At 46.8% G+C, this 16586-nt stretch overlaps 1 protein-coding gene across 2 annotated transcripts in view; it reads right to left on the bottom strand.

Annotated features, from left to right (window-relative positions):
• Positions 1 to 16586, bottom strand: part of RXRA (retinoid X receptor alpha) — a 122614-nt gene that overhangs the window by 21395 nt on the left and 84633 nt on the right. Inside the window, exons 3-5 of one of the 2 annotated variants that reach the window (XM_035113138.3) lie at positions 10016 to 10166; positions 7810 to 7989; positions 617 to 673 (exon numbers count right to left, since the gene is read on the bottom strand). In XM_035113138.3, coding sequence (XP_034969029.1) covers positions 617 to 673; positions 7810 to 7989; positions 10016 to 10166 — 388 coding nt within the window. The remainder of the gene's footprint in view (positions 1 to 616; positions 674 to 7809; positions 7990 to 10015; positions 10167 to 16586) is intronic. The other variant, XM_088664732.1, reaches the window with a different exon arrangement.

Here is a 16586-nt window from a genome sequence, read left to right on the forward strand (position 1 = left end):
TGGGCCACCTCTGGTAGGTCAGGATTCCTTGGTCCAATTGGGAGGCATTTAATCAGAATTCATTTCCTTTAAACAAACAAAACAGAAATTGTATCCGAGAGGTAATACGACAGCCATCTTCAAATATCTAAAAGGGCTGTTATATGGAGGATGGAGAAAGCTTGTTTTCTAATGCTCCAAAACGGAGAACCCAGCTAATGGATTCAAGTTCTGACTAAGCAGTGAGAGCTGTTTGACAGTGGAACAGTCTCCCGCAGGAAGTGTTGGACTCTCTTTCACTGGCAGTTTTTAAGCAGAGGCTGGGTGGCCAACTGTCCTGTATGCTTTAGTTGAGATTCCTGCATTGCAGGGGGTTGGACTAGATGACCCTCGGGGATCCCTTCCAACACTACAATTCTATGATTCTATGCATCTGAAGCTAATCAGGCTTCCAAACCTGAAAAGGGGGAAAGTTCCATGGGGGATTGGGGGGGGGGAGAGAAAATCTGGCCTGGTGGAACCAGTAAGAAAGAACTGGTTTAACTCTGGGCTTGTTTCATTTTTACACCTCCAGATATATAAACATTCTTTTTGCTGCTTAACAGCTGGTCTAGAAATATTGAAATGGGAATAATACCTTGTTCTTCCTGCCTTCCAGGGAGTCTTGTGGGCCGGGATGGATGGTGCTCCATCCCTGTAATAGAGTAAAAATTTTGAAATGAAACATTGCGGTAGTAAATGATCCTGCTCTTGCTGCTGCTGTTTGACATTGTAACTATTCAAAGTATTATTCTGGGTTATTATTATTTTTCTTTCCAGAAATGCCATCCACAAAACGTGGCACTTCACCTGTCAAAAATGATCCATTCAAAACAGAAAAAGTAACAAAAAACAAAAAAAACCAGGGGTCAGGGTCTGACAATGTTTATCCAGCTTGCAAAGGGTTTATTTTATTAGTTTGTTTGTTAATTTGTGTGCTGCCCTTCATTCGAAATTCATAGGGCGGTTCACAACATAAAAATACGATGCCTAGAATGAGTTTTTACTCACCACAGGAGTGTGGCTGTTCAGAAGCCTCTATTATTTCCCCTCTGACTTCTCTACCCCTATGGACAGCTTTGTAGAACAGACAAGCCATTTTCCAATGGTGTCAAAGAGAAGGATGCTATGTACCGTGGATAATCTTATTGAGCTCGGGGAAGGTAGGGAGGCACTGCCTGGCCATGGTGCTTGAGGTCCAGAGGCCTCTATGCTATGGCATCATTCGATCTCCCCCTCTTCCAGAATCTTCGCTGGGCAGAATCAGGACACACACCCTTTCTACAAAAGCTCAACGAGTTGACAGGAACTCCTGGAATCAAGTGGACATCACTTTCGTGGGGTTTGGGGATCCAGAGATCAACCAGTTGCAAAAGATCAACCATATGCACTAATGACAATCTTTGCCTCAATATGTTTTATCATCAGAAATGCTTAAATACAGTGGCAGTCATCATTATTAAAGCTACATGAGGAAAGTGTGGTGTACCGGTTTTACCGGTAGCATCTGACTGCGGCCAGCTACCGTGTTTCTCATAATTTAAAACACAGTCTTATATTTATTTTACTCAAGAAAATAAGCCTATGGCTTATTTTCGGGGGTGTCTTATTTTTTTAAAAAAATTACCTCCTCTTCCTGTTGTGGCTCAGCGCCTGGAACTGGCTGCTGCTGCTGCACTAGTGGGCGCTTTGTCGGCGCTTCAGCAGGGCACGCTGCTGGGTCCCGCTGGGTCGGAGAAGGAGGAGGCTTGCCGGGTCGGCACCCAGCAGCGCCATGCGGAGGCTTCAGCAGGGCCCGCTGCTGGGTCCCGCTGGGTCGGCGCTCGGAGCAGCGCCGCTTGCCGTGTCCCGCCGCCGGGTTGGGGCTCCGGAGGCAGCCTGCCGGGTCACCGCCCAGCGTGCCCCGAGCTTCCGGAAGTCAGCAGCAGCAACACAGCAGAAGGAGGAGGCAGCCTGCCGAGTTGGCGACCAGCAGCGCTGCACGCTCCAAGCCCCAAGCCAGCAGGAGCATTGGTTCCTAGAGGGTTGGGGTGCTCTGCATGCGCTGCTGGGTGCCAACCCGGCAAGCCACCTCCTCCTTCTTCTGCCGTCTCCTGGAGGCTCGGGGCGCGCTGGGCGCCGACCCAGCAGGCCGCCTCCTCCTTCTGCTGTGTTGCTGCTGCTGACTTCCGGAGGCTTGGGGCGCACTGGGCGCCGACCCAGCAGGACCCAACCCGGCGGCGGGACACGGCAAGCGGCGCCGCTCCGAGCGCCGACCCAGCGGGACCCAGCAGCGGGCCCTGCTGAAGCCTCCGCATGGCGCTGCTGGGTGCCGACCCGGCAAGCCTCCTCCTTCTCCTGCTGCAGCTGGCAATGCTGCTGCTGGCTCCCGGAGGCTCAGAGGTGACTGGAGAGGTGCAGGCAGCCTCGCCTCTTCCTTGGCGCCCTCCAGAACGGCGCCTACCACTATGGCTTATTTTGGGGGTATGGCTTATATTTCTCAAATGCTTGAAAATCCTGCTACGTCTTATTTTATGGCTACGTCTTAAAATATGAGAAACACGGTAATTTCATCAGCTCATTGAGTGGCTTTTGTTTAGTCCCTCTCAGCCTGACCTGCTTCACAGGGCTTGTTGTGGGGATTATATGAGGAGGGGCAGAACCATGTAGGTCACCTTAAGCTCACTGGAGGAAAAACTGGGATGTAGGTACAATAAATAAACAAAATGTATGGCAAGATCTCCATTGTCCTCCTAGCCTACATGTTGTCACCTGCTTTGTTTTTGGGGATCTGGTGTGTGTGTGTATGTGTGTGTGTGTGTGTGTGTGTGTGTGCGCGCGCCGAGCGCAAAAACGGCCAGAACCACCACAGACATCAGATGTGACTTTAAAGAACTGCAACTTTTAAGAGTTTGCACTTCAGCTTGCTTTTTCCTCTTCCCTCCCATTCCATTTTTCTTTGCATGCTGTGTCTTTTAAAATTGGATGCTTAGAACTGAACTTGGCAAGTCACCCTGGGAGCCTTTTTTGGTTAAACATTGGGGGTTGCATGTTATAAATAAATAAATAAATAAAATAAATACAATCATAAAAAAATCATATTATCCCCATCCCTCATGACATGAGAAATCTCAGGCAGACCCTGCAATATGCCAAACATGTGCCTGTAATGAGCTCTGAGCTCCAGACCCTCCTCCCTGAAACTAGAGATTCTGTATTTTATTTCAGGGAGAAAATCCCCACTTCACAAGGCTTTCCTTCTGAGTCAGACTGCATGCATTGTAAACACATAAGAGGGTGTGTTATGTATGAAAAATGCCCAAGTGTGTTTCATGAGTAGAGGGGTAGAAGGATTGGAACAATGCAGACATTAAATCTATATTGATCTCTCTATCTCCCTATATACATAAAAATGGAAGGATGTCGTCATGCTCTGCAGTTCACATGGTCACCAAAAGGTAGCAGCATGATAAGCAGTGGGCAGGCAGGCGAGCAAGGAAGCACCTAGATTTAACAGAGGAGGGAAAGCACTTCACGCAGCAGTGCCCCGAGTATGTACACGTGTGTGTGTGTGTGTGTGTGTGTGTGTGTGTGTGTGTGTAACAGAAAGCCATATTTTTCTGGCCCAGCAATGGGTCTCTCCCCAACACGGCACCCTACTGGATATTATGGACTACACAACCCACTAGCCATGGCCCTCATGTTGTACAGTTGAGACGGCTGAAGCTGATGGGAGTTACAGTCCAGGCACCAGATTGGCAAGGGTTGCTGTCAGCTCATTTAGCCCCCCCCCTTCTCTTCCCTCCCTCTCTCCACCCAAGACATCAGACCAGCTGCCTCTGAGACCAGCCTGCCTGCCATGGGCAGCCTTGTGCCTGCATCCGACTCATTTGCTAAAGGCCAGTGAGCAACAATGGCAAGAAGACTCAGAGATGGGTCACTGTGCAACCGCCTCCTTCCAAGAGCACAAATCCAAGAGAGAGTCATTCCAGGATAAAAGGGGGAAAGAGGCTAATTCTAGTTTTGTACAACCAATCTGTTTTTTAAAAAAACAACCAGGGGAACGGGAAGATTTCAGGACTGTGGGGCAAAGCCACCCGTGTTTCTCACATCGGGATGAATCTGCACACCATCTCGCTCCGCTACTTTTGCTCCAGACTGCATACATTTCTACATTTCTCTGTGAAATGTTCATGCCATAACCCTGTGTGTGCTTCCTGCAAAGTAAGCAACTGCTTCATGTGATAGGATTTGCTCTTAAGTAAATACATGACTGCAGCCTTAAGAACATCAGAAGCGTACACTCATTTTGCAATCGCAGGTATACAATTTTCAGGATGCAATGGCATTTTCATTTACTTGTTTATTTAAGAAATCCACATACTGCCCTTCATCAAATGATCCTAGGTTTGTTTACCAACATCTTTGAAGCTTGAATGCCTGCACTCATTTATCTGTCAGCGAATTCCAGAACACAACGTCCTTAGACAAAAGCAACAACAACAGCTGAATAAAGACAGTGCCTCTGAGCATATGCAGACTGCACCTCACTTACAAACACCCGCTTCCCCACTCCGAACATACTTACTGAGCAACAGTGTGCCTCCCACACAGACTGAAGGATTGCTATGGGGGGGGGGGAGAGATGGAGGGGATTAAGCATTTACCCCACAGGCGTAAGCGGCAAAAGAACAAGCCAAAATATAAATCCTGTTTTTGCTCCACATGACAACCCCTCCTAGCAGTGGCACATGAAAACATAAGAAGTGCCTACTGGATCAGGCCAATGCCCCATCTAATCTAAGCCTTTTTTAAAGCCATCCAAGTTGGTGGCCATCACTGCCTCCTGTGGCAGGGAGTTCCAGAGTTTAACCAACTACTTTCATTTATTTGCCTGGAATCTTCAAACATTCACTTTCTTTGGACACCCACAGATTCTAATGTTATGAGAGAGAAAGTAAAGCTTCCTCCATGCCATGCATAGTTTTATAAACACCAAGCATCTTTTCCTCGCTTTTTTGCCTGCAACTCTGGCATTAACTCTACATTATGGCAATGCAAAAGCAAAAGAGTTTTATCCCTCTCCACCCCAACACTTTACATACACCTCTCTCCTTCCAGGAAAACAATGGACATACTCCTGGCATAAGGACACATTTCAGCCACCAAAGGCACCCCAGAAGGGGGCAGCAGAAGGCCAGTGAAGCTGTGTGGCTTGGAGCAGGTCCCAAGGACCAGAAAAGAGAGGGCCACAAGGCCATGTCTGGTCCTCAGGCCTGATGTTCTCTGCCCCGATCTAAATGGAACCTCTGAAAACCAGATCTTAAAGCCTTTGCAGACATAGAACATGGCTCAGTGGTTAAGAACATAATGGCTCAGTGGTTAAGAACATATGCTTTGCAATTCCCAGCAGCGTCTCCAGGTAGGGATGGGAAAGAGACTCCCTGCCTGAAATCCAGGAGAGCCACTGCCAGTCAGTGTAGGCAGCACTGTTCTAGATGGACCAATGGCCGGGTTCGATACAAAGCAGCTTCTTGCATTCTGATTGGCAATTGAAGGGAAAAGGATGCTATGCTAGGCAGGCTCTTAAGTCTGGCCCAGGCAGGGCTCTGCTTACAGCCAAACTTGTTCCACATTTGACTTGCCACCTAAGACCTGACACCACCCTCCCATCATATATGTTCTTGTTTTGTTTTCTGGGGCCCTCCGCACTTCCTTCCAAACACCCTTCCGTCCATCACCTTCCCGAGAGAAGAGTTTGACATTTCGAGCAGCTGCACGTGCGAGTCCTTGAATAACTCCACAGATCAAGCACGACAGCTTCGCTTGGTGCTCAGGGCAATGCAGAGAAGGATGCTCGGGAGAGCTTGCCTCTTGCAGGCAGGGCAGAAACACAGGATGTGCAGGAAGGTGGGGAAACAGTTCTTTGAGTGCCTGTATTTAGTTAAGGCGGGGGGGGGGAGTGAAGCGAAGCTGACAGCATCACCCCCCCAAAGCTCTGCACTGGTACCCTATCCTGCTCTGTCCTTCACATCCCAAGTCTAAGATGGACATGGTCCTGGCCAGTGTTAGAAACTCTCCAGGTGCCAGGCACATTTTGCAACTGGCGCAGATTTAATTATGACCATGGCAGATCTCTGGATGCCAGGTTGGTGTCTGATGTCTCCATCTGGCTGACCCCTCCAGCTTTCTTAAGTGGGTAAGCAGAAGAGCTTATTTATTGCATTTACATCTCACTTATTTCTCTAAAATGTACAAGGCTCCCTCCCTTCTCAGTTAATCCCTACAACAACCATGTTAGGTAGATTAAGAGGCTGTAATTGGCCCCAGGTCACCCAGTGAGTTTCATAACTGAGTAGGGATTTGAACCCTGATCTCCCAGGTCTTGGTCTGACACTCTAACCCAGGCATCCCCAGACTTCGTCCCTCCAGATGTTTTGGACTACAATTCCCATCTTCCCCGACCACTGGTCCTGTTAGCTAGATATCATGGGAGTTGTAGGCCAAAACATCTGGAGGGCCACAGTTTGGGGATGCCTGCTCTAACCAATACACTACACAGGCTTCCTAGAGTACTTCTGCTATGGAGCAGCTATATAAATTAAGCAGACAAATAAGGGGAAGGATCTTAGAGAAGAATCTGAAATATTTTAATTGAAGCTCGGATTAGTTTTATTCTGGATTGTTTTATTTGTGTTTTAATGTGTTGCAAACCGATTTGAGAATTTTTTCCCTTTAAAATATAAAGCAGTATAGAAATGGAAATAATAATAGAAATGAAAGTAGTACAGTAGTAATTTTAGTAATGGTGGTAGTAGTAGTAGTAGGAAGAAAAAGAAGAGAACCCCCATTCAAGAAAAATGGTGCCTAGACATTCCATTGTGGCGACCATATCCTAGGTTTAACATTCCATGCTGTGATTAGCTTATATATCCGAGTTTCTCCTGGCTCATTTGACCATTGAAACAACCTTGCAGAGTAGCTTAGGCCAATGGAAAATGAGACACTGGTAAGTTACAGAAAAGCTCCCCACATGTTGCAACCCCATTCTGCAGCGGAATTTTTTCTAACCTTTCTCCCTAATATAGTATTTCATAGCAAGGGCATTAAGATCATAAGACCTCACAGTCACCAACCAGATGCCCTGATGGGCAACCCACCTGCAAGCAGGACGCAAATACAAGAGCTTTCTGCCACCCTGTGGCTTCCAGCAACTGGGATTCAGAAGTATTGCTGCCTCGAACCGTGGAGGTGGGTCATAGACAATCACGGCTAGTAGCCTGCTCTCCATGAATTTGTTCAATCCTCTTTTAAGCCCTCCAGGATAATTAGATCCACATTTAAAGCCATCCAAGATTAATATATGGGATATTTTTTTTAATGACAACCACACTCTAACTTACAAACACATGAGAACCCAAGACCCCTTCCATAGCAAATGCCCACCTAGCCAAGTATCCTGCATTACAACAGCCCTCTCCCCGCACTGTGTTTTCTAGCCATTGGCATTCAGAAGTATGAGAGGTAATGCTAGCAGCCACGGGTCACCTTATCCAACATGAATTCACTGAATCCTCTGTTAAAGCCATCCAAATGTTGCTTGTTCTCACTGCATATTGTAGGAGCAAACACCATAGTTTTAACTATACACCACATGAAGAAGTGATTCCTTTTGCCTGTCAAGCATCTCTGGATATTCAGCTTCCTTGGGTGGCCCCAGCTGGGTTCTGTCATTGCCGTAAGCGGTTCAACCCAGAACCCTGCCACCTAATTTTGGATCTCACAAAGTCTTGAGCCGCCTTCTCGCCTTACCTTCCCGCTTCATGCCCATCGCAAGACACTTTTGGTACCGGCAGTACTGACACCGGTTCCGCTGCCGCTTGTCGATTAAGCAGTCCTTATTGTCCCGGCAGGTGTACGTCAGGTCCTTCCTCACTGTCCTCTTGAAGAAGCCTTTGCAGCCCTCACAACTGTACACCCCATAATGTTTACCTGGGTGCGGGGACAGAGAAAGAGAGACAATATGGTGATAATGAGGCTAACATGGTCATGAGGTCGTGCGCATAGTTAAAAAACCCATAGAGCTAAAGCAGGAAGTTGGAAGAGTGCTGCTCTATCCCATTTTCTTTTTTAGCTCTATGGGCTTTTCCAGGCTCAGGAGGGGTATAGGATTCAGGTATGTCATTCATTGCAGGAAGGTTAGAGAATATTTTTATTTTTATTTATTAAATTTATATACCACCCTTCAACCGAGGATCACAGGATGGTTTACAGTATAAAAACATAGAAATACACAACATAGCAACAAACAAAAACAACACCCCATCACAGGTTAAAAGGCCATATATTGTTTAATTAGCCAAAGGTCTGGGAGAAGAGGAATGTTTTTGCCTGGCTCCTAAATATAAGCAATGAAGGTGCTAGGCGAGCCTCCCTGGGGAGAGCATCCCACAAATGGAGAGACACCACAGAAAAGGCCAGTTCTCAGGCTGCCCCCCCCCGACCTCTCATGGAGGAGGCGCACAAAGAATTAGTGATTACAGAGTCTGGGTTGGTTCATATGGGGAGAGGCAGTCCTTGAAGTATTGAGCCATTTAAGGATTTGTAGGTCAAACCCAGTACTTTGATTTGGGCCCAGAAACTAATTGTCAGCCATTGCAGTCAGCCAGGATTGTCATTATATGTTCAAGCCATCTTGACCCCGTGAGCAACCTGGCTACTGAATTCTGCACTAGCTGAAGTTTCCAAACCATCTTCAGAGGCAGCCCTATGTATAACACATTGCATTAGTCTAACCTGGAGGTTAACATAGCATAGAAGACTATTCTTGGCCACAGCTGGACCACCAGCTGAAGCTGATGGAAGGCATTCTGCACCACTTAGGCCACCTGAGCCTCAAGCGACAGCAAAAGATCCAGCAGTACCCACAAGCTACATGCCCACTCCTTCAAAGGGAGTGTAACCCCATTAAGAGCAGGCAACCTCCCAGACATCCGGTCCAGGAAACCTCCCCCTAACAGTGCCTCTGGCTTATCTGGATTGAGCTTCAGTTTGTTGGCTCTCACCCAGCCCATTACCAAGGCAAGACTAGAAGCTTGGCTTGTTTCAAATTTATACAGATGTGGGGAAGAAAGATAAGCTCAAGGTGATACTATTAGTATTTATAAAGCCCTTAAGAATTTTGGGCCAGTTTACCTACAAGATCACCTGTTCCACGTTTGTAAGAAATGGATTTGTGTGTTGTGTGACAGCACCTAAACTTTGAACTCTTTGCCTCTTCAAGTCAGACAGGGGCCTTCAAAGTCCTCTTTTTGGGGTCTGCTAAAATCCCTTTTTAATAGGGACCCAGGTGGCGCTATGGGTTAAACCACTGAGCCTAGGGCTTGCCGATCAGAAGGTCAGCGGTTCGAATCCCTGTGACAGGGTGAGCTCCCGTTGCTCGGTCCCTGCTCCTGCCAACCTAGCAGTTCGAAAGCACATCAAAATGCAAGTAGATAAATAGGAATCGCTATAGCGGGAAGGTAAACGGTGTTTCCGTGTGGTGCTCTAGTTCGCCAGAAGTGGCTTTGCTGGCCACATGACCTGGAAGCTATACGCCGGCTCCCTCGGCCAATAATGCGAGATGAGCGCGCAACCCCAGAGTCGGTCACGACTGGACCTAATGGTCAGGGGTCCCTTTACCTTTAAAATCCCTTTTGATTAGGCAAGCCTATCCAGATGTTTAGAAAGTTGCAGTGAGTTTTAATCTGGTTTTAGTCTATTGTTATTTCAATAGACTAATCAAATGTCTTAAATGATTATCAATTCTACTTAGGGACAATTTTATCGTTTCATCTTTTTGCATACTGCAATCAAGCAGTGTATAAATTTTGTGAAACAGATAAGTACAAATTAATCCCTAATTTGGTGTAAATTAGTTCTGATCTTTCTTAGCACTGAGCAACTCCCAAGCTAACATTCATTGCTGCCCCACATATCCTGCCTCCCCCTGGAGGGTGTTCGACAACACTGGCGTTACCTGAAGATCTGTCTCCACAAATGGCACATATGTGCTTGGTGAAGGAGGCCATGGCGGATGATGGGTGCACTGGAACTTTGAGGACCCCGTTGATCCCCAACGGGGGCTTGATATCTTCTGTGCTGCTGACAGGATTCATTGGAGAATTGAGCTGGAAGAGAAAAAAAGGAAACCGGGGCCATCAAGCAAGAGAACCATGCATAGGTATATGCAGGCAATGCACTTCAGAACAGCGGAGTGCTCTTCAACTAACTGTGCAGCACAAAGGCATACCATATGTGTACACATTAGCAATCCCAGGATAACAGCTGTGAGAGCACAACTTTGACATTTAAAAAGACTAAGAAACCTGGAGCCCCTAGGTCACTCTCAGAATATACTCTGTGCCGAAGACGGATCTGAAACCACATCTATCCAAATGTTCCAGTATGTACAATACTCCAAACAAGTTCTGAATAAAGGGCTGATTCAAACAGGAATTCAAGAAGCTGCATTATCCCGAGTCAAACTGAGAGTTGATCTAGCTCACTGCAGCTTACACTGACTGCTAATTCTCAACCTCTGAGGATAGCTCAGTTGGTAGAGCATTCGAATTGGTCCCACCTCTCTGCAGAGGGGGAAGGGTCACGTTGCACCAGGAAGTGATCTGACCATGGGACTTCTTTTGCTTCGCTTTTGCTTAGTGTCAGATCACCCACAACCACAGAGGTGAACACTAGGTCTTAGGCATGTCCGCGACTATGAGTTGGGCCAAACTTATTCAGGGACAGCCCCATGTAAGGCCGTGTTGGCATGGATGTTAAAATCGCCTAGGACAATCAAACTAGGTGTCTCCAGGAGAACATCTGCCACAACCTGAAGCAGCTCGGGCAGGGAATCCTTGGTGCAGTGGGGAAGTCGGTACACCAAAGGGAACCCTGTACTGCCCCTATTGCCCAACTTTCAGAACATGCACTCAGAAAACTGGGTCATCCCAATTGGATGCCTGGTGCAGGTTAATGACTTCCTAAAAAACCCTGCAACCCCCCCCCTCCCCACCCAAATGACCTGGGTTGCTGTGCGTAAGAGAAACCTGGTGGACAAGCAGCGGCAAAGACAGGTCCATCTGCTTCATCCAACCAAATCTCTGTCACACATGCCAGGTTAAGTCCTCCATCCACGATCAAGTCATGGATGGCAGCGGTCTTATGAATCATTGAGCTGGCATTGCACAGCAGCACCTTCAGGTCATGTGGGTCTCCCATGTTGATTCCAGTATCCATCCAGTCAAGACCAGACCCGGAGGCAGGGATAGTCCTCAAACAGTGACTAAATCTGCTTCCTTGGTAATGACATGGTCTGGTCTTAGCGTAACTCCTGCTCCTACCGGTGATCACATTCTGTTGCTGGGGCCCACTCCCAGGCAGCCCAGACCCTCTCCCCTTAAGAACAGAATACAAACCATACAACAAACCAATAAAGTAGTAGAAACAAACAAAAACAAAAAACCCAACAATAATTTACAATCATGCTAAAATTAAACCAGTCCCCAGCCCCAATCAAACGTCCATCCCACCCCCAACAAAATAATAATAATGCTAGATTAAAAGCTATTTAAAACACCTAAAAACATGGCAGCCTCCCTCACCCTAACAGCCACAGTAGCCACAGAAAGAGTCTCTGGGTGGGGAAGATGGCAGTCTCCCCTGAGGGTCTGCAGGGCCAGGTAGATGGAATCCAGGACAGGTAGAGTTTATAATGCTGCCCCAGCCTCTGGACCATGCCCAGCTGGGGCAGCAGCTGTTCCCACTTTGCCCGCCTGCTCAGGGACCTGGCCCCTGCAGTACTCTCTGCAGTACTCTTTGCTTCTGTAGCAGCAACAGCAACAGTCCTCCAAGTGGGGGAGACAGCAGTCCCCCCCCCAACAGCCACAACAGCAGTAGGAGGAGTCTCCAGTAGCTGGAAACCCCAGATGGGGGGAAGGGCTCTTTGTTCTTAAGTCCTGCTTGTGGGTTTCCCATATGGGGCATCTGATTGGCCACTGTGAGAACAGGATTCTGGACTAGATGGGCTCCCTTTGGGCTCATCCAGCAGGACTCTTCTTACATTCTCAAGTTTTGTTTAGGGAAGTGTGAATTGCATAGGTTCGCCTTTACTACAAAGCAAATCAAATTTTTGCTGAATTTGGCATTCACGTATATCAAATATCTATCTGCCCCCACCGCAGAGTCACACGTTGAGATCCCGCAGTGGTGCCCCGAAAGAAGATGTGTCACTCTGTGGCTTTTCTGGAAGTCATCCCAGCCAAACTGGGTTTCCCCCCTTTCTGAACTTCTGAGATCAGCACTTTCTGCTTCTCTCTCCACCCAGTCCTGTCTCCGCCTGAGAACCGAACCCGCCTGGTGCAAAAAAATTTCCTGTTGCAAGTTGGCTGCCTTGTTTCCTCTCTTTATTTTGGCAAGGAATATGTGGGCGTGTTCCCCCCCCCTTTCCATGGGGGAAGGGAAACCCAGTTGCTTCTTTGCAAACTGCCTGATCACCAGCTCAGAGGAAGAGCAAGGAGTGGGGGTTAACAATGCTAAAGTCACAAGTATGTTATTTATCTCAGCGTGGAAGAAAAAGATTCATCTCTAGAACATTCACGTGGACCTTTTCTGTTTAATTATTATTATTATTTTACTTCATTTCTATTTCACCATTCCTCAAAGGAGCTCAAAGCATGGAGTTGCCCCTCTCCATTTTATCCTGACAACAACCAGCATAGAATCATATAATTCCAGGGTTGTAAGGGACCCTTAAAGGGTCATCTAATCCAACCCTTTGCAATGCAGGAATCACAGCTAACGGATCCTTGAAAAAAAGCCATCCAATCTCTGTTTAATATCCTGCAATGAAGGTGAGTCCACCACCTTCCAAGGGAGTCCATACCATTATCAGGGAGCTCTTACTTCCAGAAAGTTCTTTCTGGGGTTTTAGTTGAAAATATTCCTTCCTCACAATTTGAATCCATTGGTTTGGGTCCTGGAGCAGCAGGGATAGAAAAGTTGGTGGCCTCCAGGTGTGGTTGGACCACAGTTCCCTGACCATTGGGCCACACTGCCAGGCAGTGAATGAAAAAACAAAACTGTTCAGAAGCTTTCTCTTGGGGATTTTGTGCATCACGGCTTCAGAGTCTGAGTGCCCAACCATTTCTTTTCCATCACCTGTCCACCCAGGCTGTACACAGCAAAGGTGATGCTCTGCATGTGTCAGCAAGAAACCTCAAGCCACGGGCAACTCAGCTACCAGGAAAGGGAACCTCCCAAGGTTCCTCTTTCAGTGGCTGGCCCCCAAAACCACGACACATCCTGGGGGTCTTCCCCTCTCCCACCCTGGCGCCAAGAAGTCCTTCCTCTTCTGTGGTCAAGCGCTCCAAAGAGCATCTGATGAGGGACAACGAATGCATTTCTCAATCTGCTTTTTGCAAGTGATCAAGCCAGATCCAAACTTCCTCCCCCAAAAAGTGTGTGGGTGCTTTTGACTGAGAACATGGCTAGGTTAAGAACATAAGAAGGTGCCCTGATGGATCAGGCCAATGGCCCATGTACTTCAGCATCCTGTTCTCACAGTGGTCAACCAGAGGCCTCAAAGAGAAACTATAGCAAGCAGAACCCAAGCCTAAGAACCCTCACCTCCCCCTGTGGCTTCCAGAAAGTGATACAGTGGTACCTCTGGTTAAGAACTTGAATTCGTTCTAGAGGTCCGTTCTGAACCTGAAACTGTTCTTAACCTGAGGCACCACTTTAGCTAATGGGGCCTCCTGCTGCCGCCGCACAATTTCTGTTCTCATCCTGAAGCAAAGTTCTTAACCTGAGGTACTATTTCTGGGTTAGTGGAGTCTGTAACCTGAAGCGTCTGTAACCCGAGGTACCACTGTATTCAGAAGCACTGCTGCCTCCAACTGCAGCAGCAGAGCATCTTGGCTAAAGGTAAAGGGACCCCCTGACCCCTGACTCTGGGGTTGCGGCGCTCATCTTGCTTTATGGGCCGAGGGAGCCAGCGTACAGCTTCCAGGTCATGTGGCCAGCATGACAAAGCCGCTTCTGGATAACCAGAGCAGCACACGGAAATGCTGCTTACCTTCCCGCTTTAGCGGTACCTATTTATCTACTTGCACTTTGAGGTGCTTTCGAACTGCTAGGTTGGCAGGAGCAGGGACCGAGCAACGGGAGCTCACCCCATTGCGGGGATTCAAACCGCCGACCTTCTGATCAGCAAGCCCTAGGCTTTGTGGTTTAACCCACAGCGCCACCTGCATCCCAGCATCTTGGCTACTAGCCCTCATTAGCCCTCTCCTCTGTGAATTTGTCTAATCCTCTTTTAAAACCATCCAAGTTGGTGCCTCCTATGGCAGCGAGTTCCATAGTTTAAACATGCACTGTGCAAAGAAGTACTTTCTTTTCTATGTCCTGATAAAAGTTATTAATGTTTGGAGTATATTTACCTGAACATCACCCCCTATTTTTGTGTGTGTGTGTTGGGTGATTTTTAATTTATTATTATTTTAGTAAGATTTTTATTAAGACTTTTCATATAATACATGACAATAAAAAAACCTAACTAATCTAAACAAAAATAAATCTATCTTTCTATACGCCAAAGTGGCAGCAAGAGTTCTTATCGCAGCAAAATGTAACAGTACTGTACTGTACTGAAATCCCCTCTATACATGAATGGGTCCAAAAGCTGAAAAAATATGCTGAACTAGGTGGTCTATCAGGGACCCAGGTGGTGCAGTGGGTTAAACCACTGAGCCTAGGGCTTGCTGATCAGAAGGTCGGCGGTTCGAAACCCTGTGACGGGGTGAGCTCCTGTTGCTTGGTCCCAGCTCCTGCCAACCTAGCAGTTCGAAAGCACGTCAAAATGCAAGTAGATAAATAGGAATCGCTACAGCGGGAAGGTAAACGGCGTTTCCATGTGCTGCTCTGGTTTGCCAGAAACGGCTTTGTCATGCTGGCCACATGACCTGGAAGCTATACGCCGGCTCCCTTGGCCAATAATGTGAGATGAGCGCGCAACCCCAGAGTCGGTCACGACTGGACCTAATGGTCAGGGGTCCCTTTACCTTTTAGATGGTCTATCAGAAAAAATAAAGAATAAACCAAAACAGGAATTTGTTTCTAAATGGAAGGTTTTCAAAGATTATTTGAAATATAACTACAGTAGTCTGAATTCTGTTGCAGCATTCAAGGAACTTCAGTAATAACTGCAAGAGTTGAGACATATTAAGAAAATGTTAAATTATGATAAAAAGTGTGTAACAGCAATAAGTAATAGGAAACTGAATTATGGAATAGACGGGAGGTCGGGTCTAGAATGCTAAAACCAATCTATGCTGTATTGTTTGGTAAGAAACTTTTGTGACTGTTGTTATTTTTGCTTGTAATTGTATATTTATTACAGGTAGGTAGCCGTGTTGGTCTGACGTAGTCGAAACAAAAAATAAAAAAATTCATTCCAGTAGCACCTTAGAGAGACCAACTAAGTTTGTCATAGGTATGAACTTTCGTGTGTATACACCAGGCATCCCCAAACTGCGGCCCTCCAGATGTTTTGGCCTACAACTCCCATGATCCCTAGCTAACAGGACCAGTGGTCAGGGAAGATGGGAATTGTAGTCCAAAACATCTGGAGGGCTGAAGTTTGGGGATGCCTGGCATACACACTTCTTCAGAATAGTTATGTGTATTTATGGTTTTTTCCTTTGTTGTTGTAGCATCAATAAAAATGTAAAGTAAAAAAGAATGGAAAAACGAATGCAAACTCCTCTCTTCACAGGTAGATCTTAACATTTGCCCCTGCGCTAGGTGATTTTGATTTTAAAAGTTATGAGAGGGATTTATCGTTGTTTGTAAATCAGAATACAACTGTTGTTGTTATCAATATCCTGTCTTTTCTCCAGACCAGGTGGGTTTCACAAATTAAAACTACACAAATGAAATACCACAAGCTAAAAGTTAATAATTAGAAAATAATTAAACCGTAACAGAGTTTAAACAATATTTAAAAGGATCTATTAAATGCAACTAATAGAAACTATTAAAAGCCCTTTCCTTTTTTTTAAAAAAAGTCAGTTCCAAAAACCTCCCAAAATTAAACAATATTCACCTGCTGGTGGGAGGATGACAAGGAGGGAGCCAATCCTGCCTGCAGGCTCCCCCCAGCTGGGGCACCTGGTGTACCACTGTGAGAGCAGGATGCTGGACCAGATATACCACTGGTCTGATCCAGCAGCCAGGCTCTACTTAATTTCTTAAGTAGATGTTTGCAGATAACTCCTGGTTCAATCCCTGGCATGCCCAGTTTGGGCTGGGAAGGTCCCTCGCTTGCAACCCTGGAGAGCCATTGCTGCCAGTCCATGCAGGAAATACTGAGCTACTAGAGATGGACCAGTGGCTTGACTCAGCACAAGACCACTCTTTATTTAAACCATGCATTTGTTTATAAAATGGGTAGGCAAACTAAGGCCTGGGGGCCGGATGAGGCCCAATCGCCTTCTAAATCCGGCCCGCGGATGGTCCGAGAATCAGCGTGTGTTTTTTACATGAGTGGA

Source organism: Zootoca vivipara, chromosome Z2 (assembly GCF_965207765.1).
Source record: "Zootoca vivipara chromosome Z2, rZooViv2.hap1.1, whole genome shotgun sequence".
Lineage (NCBI taxonomy): Eukaryota > Metazoa > Chordata > Lepidosauria > Squamata > Lacertidae > Zootoca > Zootoca vivipara.